Source organism: Pan paniscus, chromosome 19 (genome assembly GCF_029289425.2).
Source record: "Pan paniscus chromosome 19, NHGRI_mPanPan1-v2.0_pri, whole genome shotgun sequence".
Taxonomy (NCBI): domain Eukaryota; kingdom Metazoa; phylum Chordata; class Mammalia; order Primates; family Hominidae; genus Pan; species Pan paniscus.
This window is the reverse complement of record NC_073268.2, coordinates 26686135-26709755: the sequence shown is the minus strand read 5'-3', so window position 1 is coordinate 26709755 and position 23621 is coordinate 26686135. Positions and strand designations below refer to the sequence as shown.

The window sequence follows — 23621 nt, the reverse complement described above, 5'->3', positions numbered from 1 at the left end:
TGTAATCCCAGCACTTTGGGAGGCCGAGGTAGGTGGATTACCTGAGGTCTCGAGTTCGAGACCAGGCTGGCCAACATGGTGAAACCCTGTCTCTACTAAAAATACAAAAATTAGCTGGGTGTGGTGGTGCACACCTGTGATCCCAGCTACTCGGGAGGCTGAGGCAGGAGAATTGCTTGAACCTGGGAGGCAGAGGTTGCAGTGAGCAAGATCATGCCATTGCACTCCAGCCTGGGCAACAAGAGTGAAACTCTGTCTCAAAAAAAAAAAAAAAAAACATATATATATATATATATATATCTGGTATAACCGTTACTATATCTAAAGAAAGGGATGAGAAACAAACCTTTAATTTCTACTTGAAATGATCTTTCATTTTTGCAAAGAGAAAAGGGTACATAACTAATATCCAAACAGAGTTAATAAAAGCCTATTAAGGATTATTTTAAAACAAGTTCTTTAAAAAAAAAAAAAAAAGAAAGTTCTACTAGTTGCAGTGAGCCGATATTGCGCCACTGTACTCCAGCCTGGGCAATACAGCAAGACTCCATCTCAAAAAAAAAAAAAAAAAAACAGACACATGCCCATAGGTCTTTTAGGATGACTGCACATATCACAAAAAAATGGCCTTTTTCTTCAAATAAAAACTTACACAAAGAAGCAACAATTGGCCAGGCACAGTGGCTCACACCTTTAATCCCAGCACTTTGGGAGGCCAAGGCGGGCAGATCACAAGGTCAGGAGATCGAGACCATCCTGGCTAATACGGTAAAACCCCGTCTCTACCAAAAATACAAAAATTAGCTGGGCGTGGCGGCGTGCGCCTGTAGCCCCAGCTGCTGGGGAGGTCGAGGCAGGAGAATGGCGTGAACCCGGGAGGCAGAGCTTGCAGTGAGCCGAGACTGCACCACTGCACTCCAGCCTGGGCGACAGAGCGAGACTCCATCTCAAAAAGAAAAAAAAAAAAAATTAAAAGAAGCAACAATTTCATGCCTTAAAAGTAATTTTCTGATTTTACTTTTATCTTCTTTTTATTATATATATATATACACACACATACATGTGGAAGGCCAAATCTATCCCTGTTCCCAATCCAAACTTTTTTTTTTTTTTTTTTTGAGACAGTCTTGCTCTGTCGCCCAGGCTGGCGTGCAGTGGCACAATTTCCGCTCACTGCAACTTCCGCCTCCCGGGTTCAGGCGATTCTCCTGCCTTCAGCCTCCCAAGTAGCTGGAATTACAGGTGCCTGCCACCACGCCCAGCTAATTTTTGTGTTTTTAGTAGAGACGGTGTTTCACCATGTTGGCCAGGCTGTTCTCAAACTCCTGACCACAGGTGATCCGCCCACCTAGCCCTCCCAAAATGCTGGGATTATAGGTGTGAGCCACCACACCTGGCTGCCCCCAATTCAAACTTTAACAACTCATACAACTTCCCATTCTCTTAAACTCTAAAATTACATGGGCTTACACATGACTTCAGGTTTTTTCCTGTTGCTGTGGTAGAAAAGTGTTGAGAAATGTACCTTAGCTAGTTCTGAAGGAAAATTTTTTTTTTTTGAGACAGAGTCTCTGTCACCCAGGCTGGCGTGCAGTGGCATGATCCTGGCTCACTGCAACCTCTGCCTCCCGGGTTCAAGCAATTCTCTGCCTCAGCCTCCTGAGTAGCTGGGATTACAGGCACCCGCCACCACACCCAGCTAATTTTTTTATTTTTAGTAGAGATGGGGTTTCACCATCTTCGCCAGGCTGGTCTTGAACTTCTGACGTCATGATCCACCCGCCACAGCCTCCCAAAGTGCTGGGATTAGAGGCGTGAGCCACCGCACCCAGCATTGAATATATATTATGTATCTAAAATAATTTAATGTTTTATCAGAATCTCTCTTCAAATCTTCTTTTCCATTAAGTTTTCATTTCTCTCCTGACTCTCTTAGCAAGAACACTAACTGGGCTTCCGTGAGATACAGATCATTATGAGCTTAGCAACATTCGGTTACACATATTCAAAACTTTTCAGTCAGGTTGGGCGCGGTGGCTCACGCCTGTAATCCCAACACTTTGGGAGGCTGAGGCGGGTGGATCACGAGGCCAGGAGTTCAAGACCAGCCTAACAAACATGGTGAAACCCCATCTCTACTAAAAATACAAAAATTAGCCGGGTGTGGTGGCACACGCCTGTAATCCCAGCTACTCAGGAGGCTGAGGCAGAAGAATTGCTTGAACCCCAGAGGTGGAGGTTGCAGCAAGCTGAGATCGTTGGGCGACAGAGCTAGACTCCATCTCAAAAAAAAAAAAAAAGAACTTTTCAGTCACCTGAATTCTATCCCGACATTTTTAGTATAGGAAGATAAAAAACAAACTTGAGCTGAAACCATGCCAGCTGGAAGGTACACATTTATATTACTAGATCTACCTATCTACATACCACTTTAAAACCACACATCGAATTTAAACATTTTCTACCTGCAACAAAGAAAGCCTTGTTGCTTTGATATACCTGGCTAAAGTACTTCTATTTTTCTCCACAGTTAAAGAAATTAAATAATCACTCTTTCATTTACCAGACAATTTTTTAAAAGCTGGCACTCATTCAAGTCCATTTGAAGAATCTGTTCTTCCAGCAGTTTGATCTAATTTACAATCAATTGAACTGAAGTACTTCTTGGGAACAGTATGTTCAACTGCTACTACTTTCACTTTCTATAGACAAAATAGTTTAAGAAAAAATCATAAATGTTATGAGGCCTTAAAATGAAACTTCTTTTCAGTATAATGTAAAGGAGAGAGGAAATCAAAATATAAAATGTAAGTTAAAAGATCAAATGTGTAAATTATTTTATTTTATTTATTTTATTTATTTATTTTTTTGAGACGGAGTCTCGCTCTGTCGCCCAGGCTGGAGTGCGGTGGCGCGATCTCGGCTCACTGCAAGCTCCGCCTCCCGGGTTCACGCCATTCTCCTGCCTCAACCTCCCGAGTAGCTGGGACCACAGGCGCCCGCCACCACGCCAGGCTAATTTTTTGTATTTTTAGTAGAGACAGGGTTTCGTCGAGTTAGCCAGGATGGTCTCGATCTCCTGACCTTGTGATCCGCCCACCTGGGCCTCCCAAAGTGCTGGGATTACAGGCGTGAGCCACCGCGCCTGGCCTTAAGTTATTTTTTATTAAAGAAGTCTCAGAGTAACCAATAACCATTTTGACAAGGAATGTCTAGGTGAAATCAGAAGTAAAAAGGCAACCAGGTGTGGTGGCTCTTGCCTGTAATCCCAGCAACCTGCGAGGCCGAAGAGGTCGGATCCCTTGAGCCCAGGAATTCAAGACCAGCCTGGGCAATATAGGAAGACCCCCCATATCTATAAGAAAATACAAATACGAATATTAGCCAGGCATGGTGGTACACGCCTGTAATATCAGCTACTTGGGAGGGTGAGGTGGGAGGATGGCTTGAGACCAGGAGACAGAGGTTGTGGTAGTTGAGATCATGCCACTGCCCCCCAGCCTGGGTGACAGAGCGAGACTCTCTCAAAAAAAAAGTAAAAAGCAATCCAGCTCCAATACTGATGTACTTGTAAGAGTTTATGCCAAACTTGGTATCTATTTAAAAAGCAGCTCATACGGGAATAAGATTTCCAGTCAAAATGGACTACTTTCATACTAAAATTATAAGATCTAAAACAGTTCTCATTTTATAGACACTAACGGAGTTCCACATTCTATACCAAGTTTCTTTTTAGCATGTTCTTCTCCTGTAACTAACTCTATTATTTAGCTTCTAATCTTCATATTGTCTCATAAAGCAAATGTTTTTCTCTGAATTAGGAGTATGACTTATCTCAATTTTAAACTATAGTACAAAAAGAAAAAAAAAACTTTAAGAAAAACATAAAAACGAAGCCTCTTTGAGGAGCCTTTCATGTTCAAAGTACTTACTTTTTCAAATAACTCATCAGCTTTATTATGCATATTATATTCATTTTATACTTATGAAAATATGATTTCCCTAGTACCACAAAATAAGTTAATCTTGGAAGTAGAATTTTAATTGTGACATTTGGCCGGGTGTGGTGGCTCACATCTGTAATCCCAGCACTTTGGGAGGCAGGCAGATCACCTGAGATCAGGAGTTCAAGACCAGCCTGGCCAACATAGCAAAACCCTGTCTCTACTAAAAATACAAAAATTAGCTAGGTATGATGGTGGACACCTGTAATCTCAGCCACTCAGGAGGCTGAGGCAGGGAGAACTGCTTGAACCCACGAGGCAGAGACAGCAGTGAGCTTAGATGACGCCACTGCACTCCAGCCTGGGCATCAGAGCAAGACTCTGTCTCAAAAAAAATAAAGATAAAAATAAATTTAAAAGTAAAATAAATTGTGACATTTATTTCACAATACTGTTAGGTTATACTATTCAATATTTCCCATAAACATTTTACCCTTTTTCTTTTTCTTTTTTTGAGTCAGGGTCTCACTCGGTCGCACAGGCTGGAGTGCAGCGGCGCAGTCATGGCTCACTGCAGCCTCGGCCACCTAGGCTCAATAGATCCTCCCACCTCAGCCTCCCAAATAGCTGGGACTACAGGCACGCACCACTATGCCTAGCTAATATTTTTGTTTGTTTGTTTGTTTTTGTTTCGCCATGTGGCCCAGGCTGGTCTCAAACTCATGGGCTCAGGGATCTGCTCGCCTCAGCCTCCCAAAGTGCTGGGATTATAGGCGTGAGCCACTTCACCCAGCTGAATTTACCCATTTCTAAAGTAACAAACATTGAAGTCTTAACCTGAAAATGTCTCTCTCTCTCTCTCTCACACACACACACACACCCCCCACATATGCACATGCAGACAGCAAATTAAAATGGAAAACAGCTCTTACCTTCATCTCCTTCTGGTGCATATGAAGCTGTAATAATATCAATATCAGCACAATTCATCACAATCTGATTAGTCGCCTGCCTCACCTAAGGGGAAAAGGAAAATCAACAGTGTCAGAAATAGCCTAGATTAATAGTATATACAACTTGGCCAGGTGTGTTGGCACACACCTGTAATCCCAGCACTTTGGGAGGCTAAGCAAAGAGGATCGCTTGAGCCCAGGAGTTTGAGACCAGCCTGGAAAACATGGCGAAACCCCATCTCTACAAAAAATACAAAAATTGGCCAGGAGTTGTGATGTGTGCCTATAGTACCAGCTACTCGGGAGGTTGAAGTGGGAGGACTGCTTGAGCCCAGGAGGTTGAGGCTGCAATAAGCTGTGATTGTGCAGCTGCACTCCATCCTGGGCAACTGAGCAAGACTCTGTGTCTCTCAAATAATAATAATAATGATGTTCGTAAGACTTGAACTAATATCACAGTCAATTTTTTAAAATCCAGACTTCGCTAAAACCTAGACTGAGAATTTATGCATCAATGGTACAAACAAATGAAGTTTTAATAATCCAAAGCAACTCATATTTTCCAAATTATATTAAAAACAATAATGGATGTTTAAGTATTTCACATCACTTACATCTAACCAATGAGCCAAATAAAATAATGTTTTCTACTTAAACTTTGATTTTAAACTATTAAAGGGCTGGGCACAGTGGCTCATGCCTGTAATCCCAACACTTTGGGAGGCTGAGGCAGGAGGATTACTTGAGGTCAAAAATTCAAGACCAGCTTGGGCAACACAGTGAGACAAAAAAAAATTTTAAATTAGGAGGGTGTGATGGTACCCACCTATAGTCCTAACTACTGGAGAGGCTGAGGGAGGAGGATCCCTTAAGCCCAGGAGGTCAAGCAAGGCTGCAGTGAGCTATGATTACATCACTGACCTCCGGCCTGAACAACAGAGTGAGCCTCCGTCTCAAAAAATAAAAATAGGCTGGGGGCATCGGCTCACACCTCTAATCTTGGCACCTTGGGAGGCCGAGGCAGGCGGATCACTTGAGGTCAGGAGTTTGAGATCAGCCTGGCCAACATGGTGTAACCCCATCTCTACTAAAAATTAGCCAGGTCTGGTGGCACACACCTGTAATCCCAGCTACTCACGATGCAGGGGCAGGAGAATCACTTGAACCCAGGAGGTGAGCTTGCAATGGGCCGAGATCGCACCATTGCACTGCAGCCTGGGCGACAGAGTGAGCCTATGTCTCAAAAAAAAAAAAAAAGAATACAAAAATCAGCCAGGCAAGGTGGCATAGGCCTGTAATTCCAGCTACTCAGGGGGCTGAGGCACGATAATTGCTTAAACCCGGGAGGCAGAGATTGCAGTGGGCTGAAATCCTGCCACTACACTCCAGCCTGGTAACAGAGTGAAACTCTATCTCAAAATAAATAAATAAATACGTTTAATTTCATAAAAATCTTAATTAGGAAACATTTCTTACAACATATTGCAATAATTATATATTCTAACCTGCACATCAAACTCACCATGAGGCCTTCTGTGAGGATAGAGGAAGAAGGCTGACACTATAAATTATGTCAAAACTTTATACAATAACTCTTACCACCGAGTGTGGTGGCTCACACCTGTAATCCTAGCACTTTTGGAGGGTCAGGCAGGCAGATCACTTGAGGCCAGGAATTCAAGACCAGCCTGGCTGACATAGAGAGTAGAGAGACCCCATCTCCACTAAAAATACAAAAATTAAGGCCGGGCACGGTGGCTCACGCCTGTAATCCCAGCACTTTGGGAGGCCGAGGCAGGCGGATCATGAGGTCAGGAGATCGAGACCATCCTGGCTAACATGGTGAAACCCCGTCTCTGCTAAAAATACAAAAAATTAGCCGGGCATGGTGGCAGGTGCCTGTAGTCCCAGCTACTCGGGAGGCTGAGGCAGGAGAATGATGTGAACCTGGGAGGCGGAGCTTGCAGTGAGCGGAGATTGTGCCACCGCGCTCCAGCCTGAGCAACAGAGCAAGACTCTGTCTCAAAAATAAACAAACAAACAAACAAACAAACTAGCATCTTGGTCCATGTTTTCCTGTGCACACATGAGAGAATTTTTCCATGGAAAGGAACCTAATAGTGGACTTTCTGGATTGTTGGACATAAATCTTCAACTTTACCAAGAACTGCCAAATTATCCTCTAGAGTGGTGTCAACTGACATTCCCATGAGCAAAGAATGAAGAAATCCCACTTTCAGCATGTTCTGAAAAACTTTAATATTTTTGACAATCTAATGGGTATTAAACGATATTCCTGGCCAGGCACAGTGGCTCACGCCTGTAATCCCAGCACTTTGGGAGGCTGAGGTGGGTGGATCACTTGAGGTCAGGAGTTCAACACCAGCCTGACCAACATGGTGAAACCCCATTTCTACTAAAAAAAAAAAAAAAAAAAATTAGCCAGGCCTGTGGTGAGTGCCTGTAATCCCAGCTACTTGGAAGGCTGAAGCAGGAGAATCACTTGAACCCAGGCAGTGGAGGTTGCAGTGAGCTAGATTGAGCCATTGCACTCCAGCCTGGGCAACAAGAGCAAAACTTTGCCTCAAAAATTTAAAAAAAAAAAAAAATTTTTTTTACTGATAGTCCATTGGTTTAATCAGAATTTCGCTGATTACTAATAACATTGGTTACTATGCATCTTTTCTCGTGTGTGTGTGTGTGTGTGTGTGCGCGCCATTAAGTTTTTCCACTGTGAACTGCTTGTTTAACACTCTTGTGCATTTTTCTTTTTCTTTTTTTTTTTTTTTTGAGATGGAGTCTCGCTCTCTCGCCCAGGCTGGAGTGCAATGATGAGATCTTGGCTCACTGCAACCTCCATCCCCTAGGTTCAAGCGATTCTCCTGCCTCAGCCTCCTGAGTAGCTGGGATTACAGGTGTGCACCACCACACCCATCTAATTTTTGTATTTTTAGTAGAGATGGGGTTTCACCTTGTTGGTCAGGCTGGTCTCAAACTCCTGACCTCGTGATTCGCCCGTCTCAGCCTCCCAAAGTGCTGAGATTACAGACGTGAGCCACCACGCCCGGCCTCTTGTGCATTTTTCAATTTAGTCATAACCTTGCTTATATGCATTTATTTTGTTGTTTTAAACAAAACTTCAAATTCATTTCCAGACATTTGAATGTTCTAAATCTAAAATAACAAAAACACAGATGCCCTAAATCACAAAGAAATGTTTCCTGAGGCAGGTAAGTGTAGCAAGCCATGTGGAAGCTGTGCACAACCCCTTAAAAGAAGGAGATGGTAGCCATTTCTTGGAGCCAAAGAATTATCGCTATGGTGACTGGCAGGTTTAGTGCTGACAGATCTTCCAATTTTTTTTCTTTTTTTGAGACGGAGTTTCGCTCTTGTTGCGCAGGCTGGAGTGCAATGGCGTGATCTCGGCTCACCGCAACCTCCGCCTCCCAGGTTCAAGCGATTTTCCTGCCTCAGTCTCCCTAGTAGCTGAGATTACAGGCATGTGCCACCAGGCCCGGTAAATTTTGTATTTCTAGTAGAGATGGGGTTTCTCCATGTTGGTCAGGCTGGTCTCGAACTCCCGACCTCAGGTGATCTGACCGCCTCGGCCTCCCAAAGTGCTGGGATTACAGGCATGAGCCACCGCACCTGGCCTGATCTTCCAATTTTTTTTAAAAAAAGCTACAAATTCAGATTTCATGTGCAGTCTATTTTTTATTAATGGTAACTAATTCAAGTTTTCAGAAACACTGTATAGACCAAACAAAATCTGTGTGCAGATCAACAATGCTCTTAGACAACTGAACATACCACAAAACTAGGTAAGAACATCAGAGTAGTACGATATCTGCATGAAAGACCTGTATATGGGTAATCATTTATTAATAACCAATACATATTTAAACATGATTAGCTGGCAACTAAAATTACCTGCCTAAATGAGAGACAGTAAATTACAAAGTCTATAATGAGCTATTCAAAATCTGTAACACATAAAGTGAAACTACTTTGGCTCACAAAAAAAATGCTTCTCATAAATCTTCATGTTTCAAAACAAAGATGTCATTTAATGAATGGCTTATCTTTTAAGCAGCAATATTCCTTCACACTATTTCACCAAAACATACCTAAATAGCACTAAAACCTTTGTGTCCAACTGACGATTTATAGCACTAAAGTTGAACAAAAAAACAAAAAGAATTCTTTGCCTATTCAGAAGTTGACTTAAAAATTCAGAAACATGGCTGGGCACGGCAGCTCATGCCTGTAATCCCAGCACTTTGGGAGGCCAAGGTGGGTGGATCACGAGGTCAGGGGTTCGAGACCAGCCTGGCTAACATGGTGAAACCCCATCTCTACTAAAAATACAAAGATTAGCTGGGCGTGGTGGCAGGCACCTGTAATCCCAGCTACTCGGGAGGCTGAGGCAGGAGAATCGCTTGAACCCAGGAGGCGGAGGTTGCAGTGAGCCGAAATCGCGCCATTGCACTCCAACCTGGGCGACAAAAGCAAGACTCCATCTTAAAAAAAAAAAAAATCAGAAACACAAAGAAATGAAGCACTTACTGGGGTATGCTCCAATGGGTAAAATGAATAAAAACCTTTCTGAGTTTGAAGTTTATGCCAGCAAAATAATAACTGTGGTTTAGTTACTGGTCTTAATCATTACCTAGGCAACCACACTTTCATCCATCAACATCTACAGTGAATTTCACAGTAGCCAAGCAGTTAATCCACCAATGTCAAGATACCTGTACAACATTATACATGCCAAATCACACAGCACATTACTACTGCAACCATTTGAGAGAAAGTATTTGTGCATTTTGGAAAGGCACCATGCACAACATCCAATTTCAAGTACCTTCCAACTCCTCCTGTGTTTAAGGGAAACTCATCTATTTATACTAATGAATTAAGCTGTTTCTGGAATTGCTACTAATTTTTTTTTTCCAGGATACTACCATTTCTGGAAGGGTGGGAGGGAGGAACCAAAGGAACAAAGGTACTTACCTTAAAAATAGAAATCCATTCACATTTTAAAAATTGGTCAGCATCTTGTCTTATATTAGAGATGCACTTATTTAAAAAGTTGACCAATAATGGGATAATCTATGTAAAGTCTCTGTTTTAGCACTTAGTGCCTCATATGTAGTCATCACTTAATAGATGTTAAGACATACACATACACACACACAGGTTAAATTGTGCTCTCATATCATCTAACAGCATTCACCTAACAGTTTATAAAAACTATGTATTGTATTATATGGCACTTTGGATATCAGCATATGTGTACTACCCCAAGAAGGTAATTTAAAATATCTGTCTGGACATAAGTGTATGTGCTGACTACAACGCAGTATAACACTGCTCTTTGTGATGCTGCTCTTCCAACAGTAGTGCTGACCTGATGGTGTAGTACATGAGTTCTCACCTTTGACACCTTCATGTTAGTAAATATTAGCTGTGTGTTCCACTATCAAAAAAAACAGGTAATAATTCAAAGAAATTTCAGCATTAAAATCTTCAGTTTCCCAGTTTAAAACACAAGTGAAACAAGGTTGGCATATAAAAGTGCACTGATAACAAGCTCATTTTCAATTTTTCTACTTGATGTTATTAAAGGATAGAATGTTAGTGTATCCTTGCTTTGTTTCAAACCCAGGATTAAGTCTTCTTGGCCTCCTATATAGACTGCACTTCAACTGAGCCAAATACTAAGTAAGGGCTGTACCAAAGAGGCAGCTTGACGCCTGGTAACAACTTTACAATGGAAGTTTCCTATGAGCTAGGGAGGCAGAAATCGGAGATAACATTTTCCTGAATGAGTCTTTACTATAGTCACTCAGGAACATATCTTACATGTATGATAGTAAGACTCAAGAGGGTTTTTTTCTGATTGTCAATGTCCTGAGACTTCAGTAAAAGAAAATCTCCAGTGTGACAATTCCAAATGCCAGTCTGAAGCCTGAGTCAATTTGCCTAATAAAACTGATTTCACCATTAAAATAGCAATAATTGTTGCCTTAGTGGAACAGTTCTATAATAGCTAAAGACAAGAAGAAGCAGATAATTAGTAAACTCAAGTTGAGCCAAGTTTTCTAACAAGAAACACTGAAAAGAGCCATTTGCAGAAGGTCAAAAATAATTACCATTAATGTAAAAATGCAAAAGGCACAGAATATTGGTATGTGATGTTTGTGGCTACTAATATGCAATTAAAGTTTTAAACTATACATAGGAATAAAAAGGAATAATACGCACCTACCTGAAGAAAGAAGTTACTTCTAGAGGCAGGGTGGGACGAGATGGAAATGGGCTTTAGTGGTATCTGTGACATTTTATTCCCCCCCAAAAAAAGCATGCACAGTCTGATGAAAATGGGGCAAAATGTTAACATCTGTTTAATCTCATAGTGTGTGACTTTCTTGTATTTCTAAAATATTTCCTAATTTAAAATAAAATTTTAAAGAGATTACAAGTGACCAAATAAACCAAGAACCACATACTTGTATGGTGTTCAAAACAAAATCACTAAAATCTAGAGAACTAATCTCAGTTAACAACAAAAGCCATCCGAAGGCTCAGTTATTTCCCACTGACTCACATACAGATTAGAGTAAGATTTACTTCACAATAAGAGCAGGCTCATTTACGTGGCAAAGTTCAGAGAAGCTTCACAGATAATTTACTACTCAAGACCACATTTACCCAGGTTGTATCAGAGTATCAGTTGTATCTAGAACCAGGAAGCTAAAAAGAAAGAAAGAAAGAAAAAAAGGCCTGGATGAAAAGCCAAAATAGGTGATACAAAGTCCATACAATAAAACGCATACCCTTTACTCAGAAGAGAATCCAACAAACTCTCACACAGCAATTGATTTTTTAGCCCAAACAAGCTTGTTTATCTGGCTACTAAGGCTTCTTCAGATGAAGTTCAGTAAAATACAAGAGGGAAGAAATTGCACAACAGGCAGCAACAAGGCACAATAAGCAGCAAGAAGAATCTGAGAGTAAGGAAAACAAAACAACTTTAAAGAACAGACACAGGCTGGCCGGGTGCGGTGGCTCAGGCCTGTAATCCCAGCACTTTGGGAGGCCGAGGCGGGTGGATCACAAGGTCAGGAGTTCGAGACCAGCCTGGCCAATATGGTGAAACCCCTTCTCTACTAAAAATTCAAAAATTAGCCTGGCATGATGGCAGGTGCCTGTAGTCCCAGCTACTTCGATGAGGCAGGAGAATCGCTTAAACCCGGGAGGCGGAGGTTGCAGTGAGCTGAGATCACGCCACTGCACTCCGGCCTTGGCGACAGAGCAAGACTGTCTCAAAAAAAAAAAAAGAACAGATATGGACTAGGCGCGGTGGGTCATGCCTGTAATCCCAGCACTTTGGGAGGCATAGGCGGGCGGATCACCTGAGGTCGGGTGTTTGAGACCAGCCTAGCTAACATGGTGAAACCTGGTCTCTACAAAAATACAAAAATTAGCCAGGTGTGGTGGCATGCACCTGTAATCCTAGCTACTAGGGAGGCTGAGGCAGGAGAATCCCTTGAACTAGGGAAGTGGAGGTTGCAGTGAGCCGAGATTGCACCACTGCACACTCCAGCCTGGCCTAGGCAACAGAGTGAGACTCTGTCTCAAAAAAAAAAAAAAAAAAAAGAACAGATATGGCTTGGAGCGGTGGCTCACACTTGTAATCCCAGCACTTTGGCAGGCGGAGGCAGGCAGATCACCTGAGGTCAGGAGTTCAAGACCAGCCTGGCCAACATGGTGAAACCCTGTCTCTACTAAAAATACAAAATTAGCCAGGCGTGGTGGTGCATGCCTGTAATCCCAGCTACTAGGGAGGCTGAGGCAGGAGAACTGCCTGAACCCGGGAGGCAGAGGTTGCAGTGAGCCGAGATTGTGCCACTGCACTCCAGCCTGGGCAACAGAGTGAAACTCCGTCTCAAAAAGAAAAAAAAAAACAGACATGAAACTGATAAATTATAGTACATAGTTTGGGGTCAATTAGAGATGTTCAGAATAAAGTTCAGTATTTAAAAAAAACAATGAAACAAACCTACACTATGAGGAATTGCAAAGCATAAAAAGATAATGTATTTTAGAAATATTTCCATTCAGATTAGTCAACTTTTTTTTTTTTTTTTAAGACAGGGTCTCGCTCTGTCACCCAGGCTGGAGTGCAATGGCGTGATCTCAGCTCACCGCAACCTCCGCTCCTCCGTTTCCCGAGTTCAAGCAATTCTCCTGTCTCAGCTTCCCGAGTAGCTGGGATTACAGGCATGTGCCACCACGCCTGGCTAATTGTTGTATTTTTTTGTAGAGATGGGGTTTCATCATGTTGTCCAGGCTGGTCTCAAACTTCTGACCTCATGATCCACCCACCTCAGCCTCCCAAAGTGCTGGGATTACAGGCGTGAGCCACCACACCCAGCCTAGTAAACTTTTTAAAAAATATCTAAGGGCCTCAAAGGGTAAACTTCAGTTATCTGGAAAATTCACTGCAGAATTCATTGCCAGATGAATTAGACAAAGCTTAGCATACAAAACTATTATACTTCTTTCCTCATAGATACATTTCAAAAAACAGAAAATCTGAACAAATTCAATTCCTTATCACCAATATTTTGAATTTAATTTTATATATATGAATTTTTTTTAAGAAAATTTCTTCCTTTTTTTTTTTCCTGGAGACAGGGTCTTGCTATGTTGCCCACACTGGTATCAAACTCCTGTGCTCAAGCAATTCTCCCACCTCCACCTCCCAAAGTGCTAAGATTACAGGAGTGAGCCACAGTGTCGGCCAAAATGATTACATAGAAAATATGCAGAAAATGGCCAGGCACGGTGGCTCATGCCTGTGATCCCGGCATTTTGAGAGGCCAAGGCGGGTGGATCACCTGAGGTCAGGAGTTTGAGACCAGCCTAGCCAACATGATGAAACCCTCTCTCTACTAAAAATACAAAAAATTAGCTGGGCTTGGTGGTGCACGCCTGTAATCCCAGCTACTCTGGAGGCTGGGGCAAGAGAAACGCTTGAGCCTGGGAGGCAGAGGTTGCGGTGAGCTGAGACAGCGCCATTGCACTCCAGCCTGGGCAACAAGAGCAAAACTCCGTCTCAAAAAAAAAAAAAAAAAAGAAGCCAGGCACGGTGGCTCGGTGGCTCACGCCCGTAATCCCAGCACTTTGGGAGGCTGAGGCGAGTGGATCACCGGAGGTCGGGAGTTCGAGACCAGCCTGACCAACATGGAGAAACCCCGTCTCTACTAAAAACAGAAAAAATTAGCTGGGCATGGTGGCACATGCCTGTAATCCCAGCTATTTGGGAGGCTAAGGCAGGAGAATTGCCTGAACCTGGGGGGGTGGAGGCTGCAGTGAGCCGAGATCATGCCACTGCACTCCAGCCTGGGCAACAAGAGCGAAACTCCATCTCAAAAAAAAAAAAAAAAAAAAAAAAAAGAGAAAATATGCAGAATTTGGGCAAAAAATTTGTAACACAGAATTGACAATAACCATTCAGGTGCCAAATTTTTAATCTGCCAAACAAACTACTATATTGGCAACTCTTCACTTAGTGCCAATTTAGTTATCTCCAACATGAATATTTTGTTAGTAGAGGCCAGGGGTTGGCTAGGATATCCTGATTTCTGGCCTTGAATGATAAACTTAGTTTCTCTGGCACAGGTAAAATATTTCCATAAGAGAAAGCCCAGCTGGGCACGGTGGCTCACGCCTGTAATCCCAACACTTTGGGAGGCCGAGGAAGATGGAATGAGGTCAGGAGATCAAGACCATCCTGGCTAATATGGTGAAACCCCATCTCCACTAAAAATACAAAAAAATCAGCCAGGCATGGCGGCGCGTGCCTGTAGTCCCAGCTACTCAGGAGGCTGAGGCAGGAGAATTGCTTGAACCTGGGAGGCAGAGGCTGCAGTGAGCCAAGATCGCGCCACTGCACTCCAGCCTGGGTGACAGAGCAAGACTCCATCTCAAAAAAAAAAAAAAAAAAAAGAATACCCAATTATTGTACCAACCACTACACACTCATAATCATAAATAGTCACACACATAAACTTATAATTCATTTTAATTAATTATCCACAAACGGAGAGGATCAAAATATGAAATATCTACAAAAGTCCACTGCTCTCAAGTATCCAGTGTAAAGGGAGGGGACAGGGAATGAAATAAATTTTGGGCCTAGAGAAACTTCTGTATAATAACAAATTTTCAAAACCAGCTAGACCACACTAATGTGAAAGACAACTAATTTTTTTTTTTTTTTTTTTTTTTTTTGAGACAGAGTCTTGCTCTGTCGCCCAGGCTGGAGTGCAGTGGCACAATCTCAGCTCACTGCAAGCTCCGCCTCCCAGATTCACGCCATTCTCCTGCCTCAGGCTCCTGAGTAGCTGGGACTACAGGCTCCCGCCACCACGCCCAGCTAATTTTTTGTATTTTAGTAGAGATGGGGTTTCACCGTGTTAGCCAGGATGGTCTCGATCTCCTGACCTCGTGATCCGCCCGCCTCGGCCTCCCAGAGTGCTGGGATTACAGGTGTGAGCCACCGTGCCCGGCCAAGACAACTAATTTTTAAATCACTGAACATGGACTAATTTCTTCACCTTCTGCAGCAGTCCACACCCCAGGCCAGGTTAAAAATCCACTAAGTTGGCCGGGCATGGTGGCTCATGCCTATAATCCCAGCCCTTTGGGAGGCCAAGGGAAGGGGATCACCTGAGGTCAGGAGTTCGAGACCAGCCTGGCCAACATGGCAAAACCCCATCTCTACTAAAAATACAAAAATTAGTTGGGCGTGATGGCACACACCTGTAGTCCCAGCTACCCAGGAGGCTGAGGCAAGGAGACTCGCTTGAACCCGGCAGGGGGACAGGGTGGAGGCTGCAGTGAGTCGAGATCACACCACTTTACTCCAACCTGGGAGAAAGAGTGAAATTCCGTCTCAAAAAAATAAAAATAAAAAATAAAATAAATCCACTAAGTTTCTAATATGTAACCTGTACAAATACTCTGGGCTTATCGTAAAATTTTGTAACTAAAGCAACTAAGCAACTTGCATATTTTGTGTTATGTGATTCCAACTGTTAGGAAACTGATCCAATATCAGTCATAAATATAGGTTTCTACAGATAAGAATTTTGTCGCCAGGCACAGTGGCTCACGCCTGTAATCCCAGCTCTTTGGGAGGCCGAGGCAGGCAGATCACAAGGTCAGGAGGTCGAGACCACAGTAAAACCCCGTCTCTACTAAAAATACAAAAAATTAGCTGGGCACAGTGGCGGGCACCTGTAGTCCCAGCTACCTGGGAGGCTGAGGCAGGAGAATGGCGTGAACCCGGAAGGCAGAGAGCTTGCAGTGAGGCGAGATCGTGCCACTGCACTCCAGCCTGGGCGACACAGCGAGACTCCATCTCAAAAAAAAAAAAAGAATTTTGTCAATATTTTAAAATTCCCACAAGATACCACCTAATGCCACAATTTAAACGTATTGCTCTAATTCATGGATTTCAAAAACATTAATATATGCTTTTTACTTCTTACCAATGTTAATTTCTCTTTTACCCTTCCAAACATGTTAATTAGTACAATTTAAAAGTCCAATCATCCTTTAATAAAACCTGTTGGAATTCACTATTGTGTCATCTTTGTGTTGCCATCTAGCCTGAAAAGAATTTCTGGAAAAAAAGTGTTTTGAAAAGTTCATGCTACTTAAAAAATTTATTTATTTTTTATTTATTTCCTTGCATCAAATTAACAAGTCCCTGCTAATATCTAGTATATTACCATATGCTCACTCAATGGCACAAACCAGTCTTCCACAAAAGTAGAAAAGAGGTAAGGAGAAACATGTCGCTGCTTGTTGTTCTATCCTGATACTTAAATCAAACTCACTTCTTTAATAAGTAATTATTTAAAAATCTGTACTTTTTTCTAGACTTTTCCCAAAATATGTCTGCCTCCAAAAATTATGAATCCATTTTGGCAACTAATGGGGTAAAGAAACAAATGTTTTTTTAATGTTAGTCTTTTCACATAATGCGAACTCATTCATCACTAGGTTCTCTTTCCCAAAGGTTTGCCAAGTCACAAGACACACTACTGTTTACAATCCCTCCCATCTGCCCCTTGCCAATATATATCAAACACTCTAGTCACTTGGCTTAAGCCACAGTTTCCCAAATAACCTTCTCAAATTCTAATTTAGACCCAAGATGCATTCGTTCTGATTCATATTCTTAATGGAAAAATTTTAAATCACCTGATTTTCACTAAGTTCTGCCTTTTGATGCTGCCAAATCCTAGAGCCCTCTTGCTTTCACACCAATGCCCCAAATGTGACAGCTATAGTTATCTATCACAGATAAGTATAAAGTATAGATAACTATACTTTTAAATTCTGTACTTTTAGACATATTTTTAATCTGAGTACCGTACCCTCTTGGTTTTCAAAGACAACTACCAACATTCAATTCATTCGAGCACCAGTCTTCACTTCATTTCATTACTATATACACCATGTTCTTTAAGGTGGGAGCCTACTGATTTCCCCCGACCCCAGACTGCAGTAGGAAGAGAAATGAAACAAAATATATTTACTAACATTCTATTTACAGATAACTATCAAACAGTTCCCATTTTTATTACAGGCTTCCTGTTACATAGTATCATAAATGCCTATTGTGCAGGATGTTTGTCGGGCATCTATACTGATGGTCTCCAAAATCAAACAATACTTCAGATAATGCTGCGGGAGGAGGGAGGGGAGTATGATTCACCAAAAACTGCAGTGAAGAGTAATGGAATATTTTCACCAGTGGTATGTTATAACTAATAGCTTCTTTCTTTCCTTTTTTTTTTTGAGACGGAGTTCACTCTGTCGCCCAGGCTGGAATGCAGGAATGCAGTGGCGCGATCTCGACTCTGCAACCTCTGCCCCCCGGGTTCAAGTGATTCTCCTGCCTTAGCCTCCCGAGTAGCTGAGATTACAGGGGCCCGCCACCACGCCCCGATAATTTTTGTATTTTTAGTAGAGACGGGGGTTTCACCATGTTGGTCAGGCTGGTCTCGAACTCCTGACCTCAAGTGCGCCCGCCTCAGCCTCCCTAAGTGCTGGGATTACAGGCATGAGCCACCGCGCCCAGCCAGCTTCTTGGGAGAGGAAGGTACTGCTAAGCAACCATCACGGTAGCAATAAATCCACCAGCTTCGAAGGCCGCAAAGCTAGGAAGATAGGTGGAAAAGCGGAGATGGGGTCCTCCTGCAGCTTCTCTAGAGGTTAGGAGAGAACAAAGTCACTGCTGCATTGTCACTTGAGGGAAAGGGGGAGGGGGCGGATCATCTTGGAAACCCAGCCCCTGGGCTGGAGCAGGCGGGGAGAAGTCAGAGAGGCTGCCTGGGATTAACATTCTCGTTCTCACCCTCTCCCGCCCTTCTAGAAGCTCCCCTCCTCGCTCCAACGCGGCGGCCAGAGTCCCAAATGACCACTCCCTCCAATCTATCACCCGAGAGATGTAGAGAGAAACCAAAGAAAGAACTGAGTCAGGTGGTTAGGCAGAGCGGGGACTCCCATGACCTCTCCGTCCTCCCCCAACACCCTCCAGCCTCCCCCGGAACACTATCAAGCCCAGAAGGGTCCGGGGCGGGGGGGAAAGCCCCACACAGGTGTGCTCGCCGGGGAGGGGCGCAATGGCCGGGCCGCCGGCTCCCCAGAGCTCCCGCAGCGCGGCCCCAGCCCGAGCCCCAGCCTCAGCTCCGGCCACGGTCCCTGCCCCGGCCCCAGCCCCAGCCCCAGCCCCAGCAGAGCAAGGCAGAGCACGCCGAACCCGGCGCCCTGCGGCCGCCCAGCCCCGACCCGAGGCCCGCCCGCCCTCCCGGCCGGGCCCTGAGTCCAGCCCGCGGGCGCGGCCTAACTGCTCGCCCCGCAGCTTGCCCCGGGGCCCGAGGGTCGCTGTACCTGGGCGGCGGCCTCCAGCTTGCCCTCGAAGGTGAAGTCCAGCAAGTCGGGCTTGAGGCAAAGGCTGCAGTTGATGGGGGAGACATCGGCAGGCAGCCGCTCGAAGGGCCTCTTCTCCGGCATCGCGGCGAGGCCCAGGCTGTGGAGGCGGCGGCGGCGGCGAGAGGAGCGGCTGAAGACGAGAAGGAGGAGGGGAGGAGGCGGAGGGCCGAGGAAGAGCAGGCGGCGAGCGAGGGAGGGGGCGGCAGCTGCCAGCCACATCCACCGAGCGCGGGCGACCGCCGGAGGAGAGCGACCGGGGGAGCCTGGGGGGCGGGGGAGAGACCCAGCCGGAGCGCTAGGGGCTGGGAAGGAGGCGGTGCGGGCGGACTGGCGGGCGGGCTGCCTACGGGGAAGGGGGCGGAGGGGAGGGAAGGGGAGGAGGGCCCGCAAGGAGGGATGGAGAGGGGGAAGTGGTGGCGGCGGCTGCGTGCGCGGCCCCGCCGGCCGGGCGCGCCCCCGTGGAGTGCGCGCGCACGCCGGGGCAGAGGGCGGAGCGGCGAGGACGAGGGCGCGGCCGGCGGGGCGGGAGGGCGTCGGGTTGCCCGCGCGAGCGCAGGGCGGGAGGCGGGCGCTGCACCTGTCGGCGCCGCTCAGGACTGGGGGCGGCCTTCCAACTGGAAGGAGCCGGGAAGGGCTTGATCAGAGGAAGGAAAGGTATAAGGAGCCCTCGGGAAACTGAAGCCTACGCAGTTGGTCAGTTCAGCCAGGGTCGCATGCATAAAATACCAGTTACAAGCAAAACCCGAAACTGGATTCTGCCTCCAGGTCAGCGAAAAGCCCTGACTTGAGGCTCTCTGGCCTCAATTCCTGTTAAGTAGCAAATTCAAAGGATGATTTGAAAGTTTTGTTATAAAACCTTTAATAGCCGGGCGCGGTGTCTCACGCCTGTAATCCCAGCACTTCGGGAGGCCGAGGCGGGCGGATCACGAGGTCAGGAGATCGAGACCATCCTGGCTAACATGGTGAAACCCCATCTCTACTAAAAGTACAAAAAATTAGCCGGGCGTGGTGGCGGGCGCCTGTAGTCCCAGCTACTCAGGAGGCTGAGGCAGGAGAATGGCGTGAACCCGGGAGGCGGAGCTTGCAGTGAGCCGAAATCGCGCCACTGCACTCCAGTCTGGGCGACAGAGCAAGACTCCGTCTCAAAAAAAAAAAAAAAAAACACCTTTAATAATCTAGGTTACTTCAACCAATGAGATTTGGACTTTTGAGGGAGTGATTTCAAAAACTATATTTTTGTTTCCATGATTTAATGTTTAAAATGGGATGTTTCGGGCGGTCGCGGTGGCTCACGCGTGTAATCCCAGCACTTTGGGAGGGCAAGGCGGGCGGATCACAAGGTTAGGAGTTCAAGACCAGCCTGGCCAATATGGTGAAACCCCGTCTCTACTAAAAATACAAAAAAAAAAAAAAAAAAAAAAAGCCGGGCTTGGTGGCGGGCGCCTGTTGTCCCAGCTATTCGGGAGGCTGAGGTAGGAGAATCGCTTGAACCCGGGAGGTGGAGGTTGCAGCGAGCCGAGATTGCGCCACTGCACTCCAGCCTGGGCGTCAGAGTGAGACTCTGTCTCAAAAAATAAATAAATAAATAAATAATAAAATAAAATGGGATGTTTCACCTTTTCCCCATTTTCATCTTTGTTTCTTTTTAAACTAAAAGATCCTTCAGCAATCATGGCCTCTTTAATGGTGAACTATCTGTGGCTCTCTCAGTTCTGTAGATACCTTGCAAATTGAGGAGGTATATATATAAATGCATATATATATATATATATATAATGTAACTGAAATTATCTTTAAAAAGGGGGGCCAGGGCCAGGTACGGTGGCTCACACCTGTAATCCCAGCACTTTGGGAGGCTGAGGCAGGTGGATCACGAGGTCAGGAGTTTGAGACCAGCCTGGCCAATATGGTGAAACCCTATCTCTACTAAAAATACAAAAATTAGCCTGGCATAGTGTCATGTGCCTGTAGTCCCAGCTACTAGGGAGGCTGAGGCAGGAGAATCGCTTGAACTCGGGAGGCAGAGGTTGCAGCGAGCCAAGATCACGCCACTACACTCCAGCCTGGGCGACAACAAGACTCTGTCTCAAAAAAAAAAAAAAAAAAAAAGTGGGCCCAGGTGTGGTGACGTGTGCCTATGATCCCAGCTACTCGGGAGGCTGAGACGGGAGGATCACTTGAGCCCAGGAGGTGGATGGAGGCTGCAGTGAGCTGTAATGGTGCCACTGCACTCCAGATGACAGAGTGAGGCCCTGTCTCTAAAAAAATAAAAATGAAATAACAATTTTAAAAATGTTCTTTAAATTGTCAAAGGCAAGGAGATTTATCCATAATCTTCATATTTCTTTATAGAAATTTCTCAGATAGAACCCTGTAATTTCCAAAACTGAATGTAGTATGTTGTAATGGACCAGTACTGTCCAGCAGAAACATACTGTGAACCACTAGGTAGTATTAAATCTTACAGTAGCCACATCACAAAAAAGTAAAAAGGAAACAAATGAAAACACATCTTATTTAACCCAACATATCCAAAATATTATCATTTCAACATGTAATCAATATAAAAAATATTAATGAGGCCGGGCACGGTGGCTCACGCCTGTAATCCCATCACTTTGGGAGGCCAAGGCAGGTGAATAACCTGAGGTCAGGAGTTCAAGACCAGCCTGACCAACATGGTGAAATCCCGTCTCTACTAAAAATACAAAAATTAGCCAGGCATGGTGGCGCATGCCTGTAATCCTAGCCAGCTACTCTGGAGGCTGAGGCAGAAGAATCACTTGAACCCAGAATGCGGAGGTTGCAGTGAGCTGAGATCACAGCACTGCACTTCAGCCTGGGCAAAAAGAGCGAAACTCCGTCTCAAAAAAAAAAAAAAAAAATGAATGAGATATTTTACTTATTTTCTTCACACCAACTTTGAAATCCAGCATGTATTTTACATTTATAGCACATCTAAATTCTGACTATCCACATTTCACGTGATCAGTAGTCACGTGTGGTTAGTGGCTCTTGTACTGGGCAGCACAATTTTGGACTCTGGGCCTGGCCTCTTAGCCTCTGAATCCTACATACTTTTCAGAAAGGCAGATTGAAAATCTGCAATCCTTTCAAACTAAGGTGTGAGATGGGGCCTTTTCTTATATATATGTAGTTCTATGACCACTTACTGGTCAGAGAAATAATAATTTAAATAACATATAATAATTTTTTTTTTTTTGAGCTGGAGTCTCCTCTGTCACCCAGGCTGGAGTGCAGTGGCGTGATCTAAGCTCACTGCAACCTCCACCTCATGGGTTCAAGCAATTCTCCTGCCCCAGCCTCCTCAGTAGCTGGGATTACAGGCGCCCACCACCATGCCCGACTAATTTTTGTATTTTTAGTACAGATGGAGTTTCACCATGTTAGCCAGGCTGGTCTCAAACTCCTGACCTCAGGTGATCTGCCCACCTAGGCCTCCCAAAGGGCTGAGATTACAGACATGAACCACTGTGCCCAGCCCATATAATAATAACTTAATTAACTGTAATTGAATGTTTATCGAGGGCTTACTAAACACTTTTTTTTTTTGTTTGAGATGGAGTTTCGCTCTTGTTGCCCAGGCTGGATTGCAATGGCATGATATTGGCTCCTGCAACCTCTGCCCCCCGGGTTCAAGCGACTCTCCTGCCCCAGCCTCCTAAGTAGCTGGGATTATAGGTGCCCGCCACCATGCCCGGCTAATTTTTGTATTTTTAGTTTTATTTGTTTGTTTGTTATGTTTTGTTTTTCTTGTTTATTTCTTCTTTTTTTCTCTTTATTTCTTTTTCTTTTTTTAATTTTTGTATTTTTAGTAGAGACTGGGTTTCACCATGTTGGCCAGGCTGGTCTCAAACTCCTGACCTCAGGTGATCCACCTGCCTAGGCCTCCCTAAGGGCTGGGATTACAGGCATGAACCACCATGCCCAGCCCATATAATAATAATTTAATTAACTGTAATTGAATGTTTATCGAGTGCTTACTAAACATTTTGTTTTTTTTTCTTTTGTTTTGGGTTTTTTTTGAGATGCAGTTTCGCTCTTGTTGCGCAGGCTAGAGTGCAATGGTGTGAGCTCGGCTCACTGCAACCTCCACCTCCTGGGTTCAAGCAATTCTCCTGCCTCAGCCACCCAAGTAGCTGGGATTACAGGTGCCCACCACCACACCCGGTTAATTTTTTTGTATTTTTAGTAGAGATGGGATTTCACCATGTTGGCCAGGCTGGTCTCGAACTCCTGTCCTCAAGTGATCCGCCCACCTCGGCCTCCCAAAGTGCTGGGATTACAAGTGTGAGCCACTATGCCCGGCCAACACTTTTCATATATTAATTCATTTAATTATTCTCAACAACTCTGTGAGGCGGACACCATTATCCCCATTTCACATTTGAGGAAACAGGCACACAGAAATTCAAGGACTTGCCTAAGGTCATACACTAATAATTGGTAGAGCCACAGTTAGGACCTAGGCATTTTTTTTTCTCTCCTGAGAATCTTGCAGCAGATTCCCTGTTGTTCTAACTCTCCAGTTTTGTTTTGTTTTGTTTTGTTTTGTTTTGTTTTGTTTTGTTTTGTTTTTGAGACAGAGTCTCGCTCTGCCACCCAGGCTGGAGTGCAGTGGCACGATCTCAGCTCACTGCAAGCTCCGCCTCCCAGGTTCAAGCCATTCTCCTTCCTCAGCCTC

At 44.6% G+C, this 23621-nt stretch overlaps 1 protein-coding gene across 1 annotated transcript in view; it reads right to left on the bottom strand.

The window, feature by feature from the left end:
- The window catches only part of LOC117976498 (puromycin-sensitive aminopeptidase-like protein), an 85882-nt gene extending 66519 nt beyond the window's left edge, over positions 1 to 19363 (bottom strand). Inside the window, 2 exon segments of the mRNA XM_055101783.2 lie at positions 4877 to 4961; positions 18875 to 19363. Of these exon segments, the coding sequence (XP_054957758.2) occupies positions 4877 to 4961; positions 18875 to 19135 (346 nt within the window). The 5' untranslated portion in view covers positions 19136 to 19363.
- Positions 19364 to 23621: the final 4258 nt, after the last annotated feature.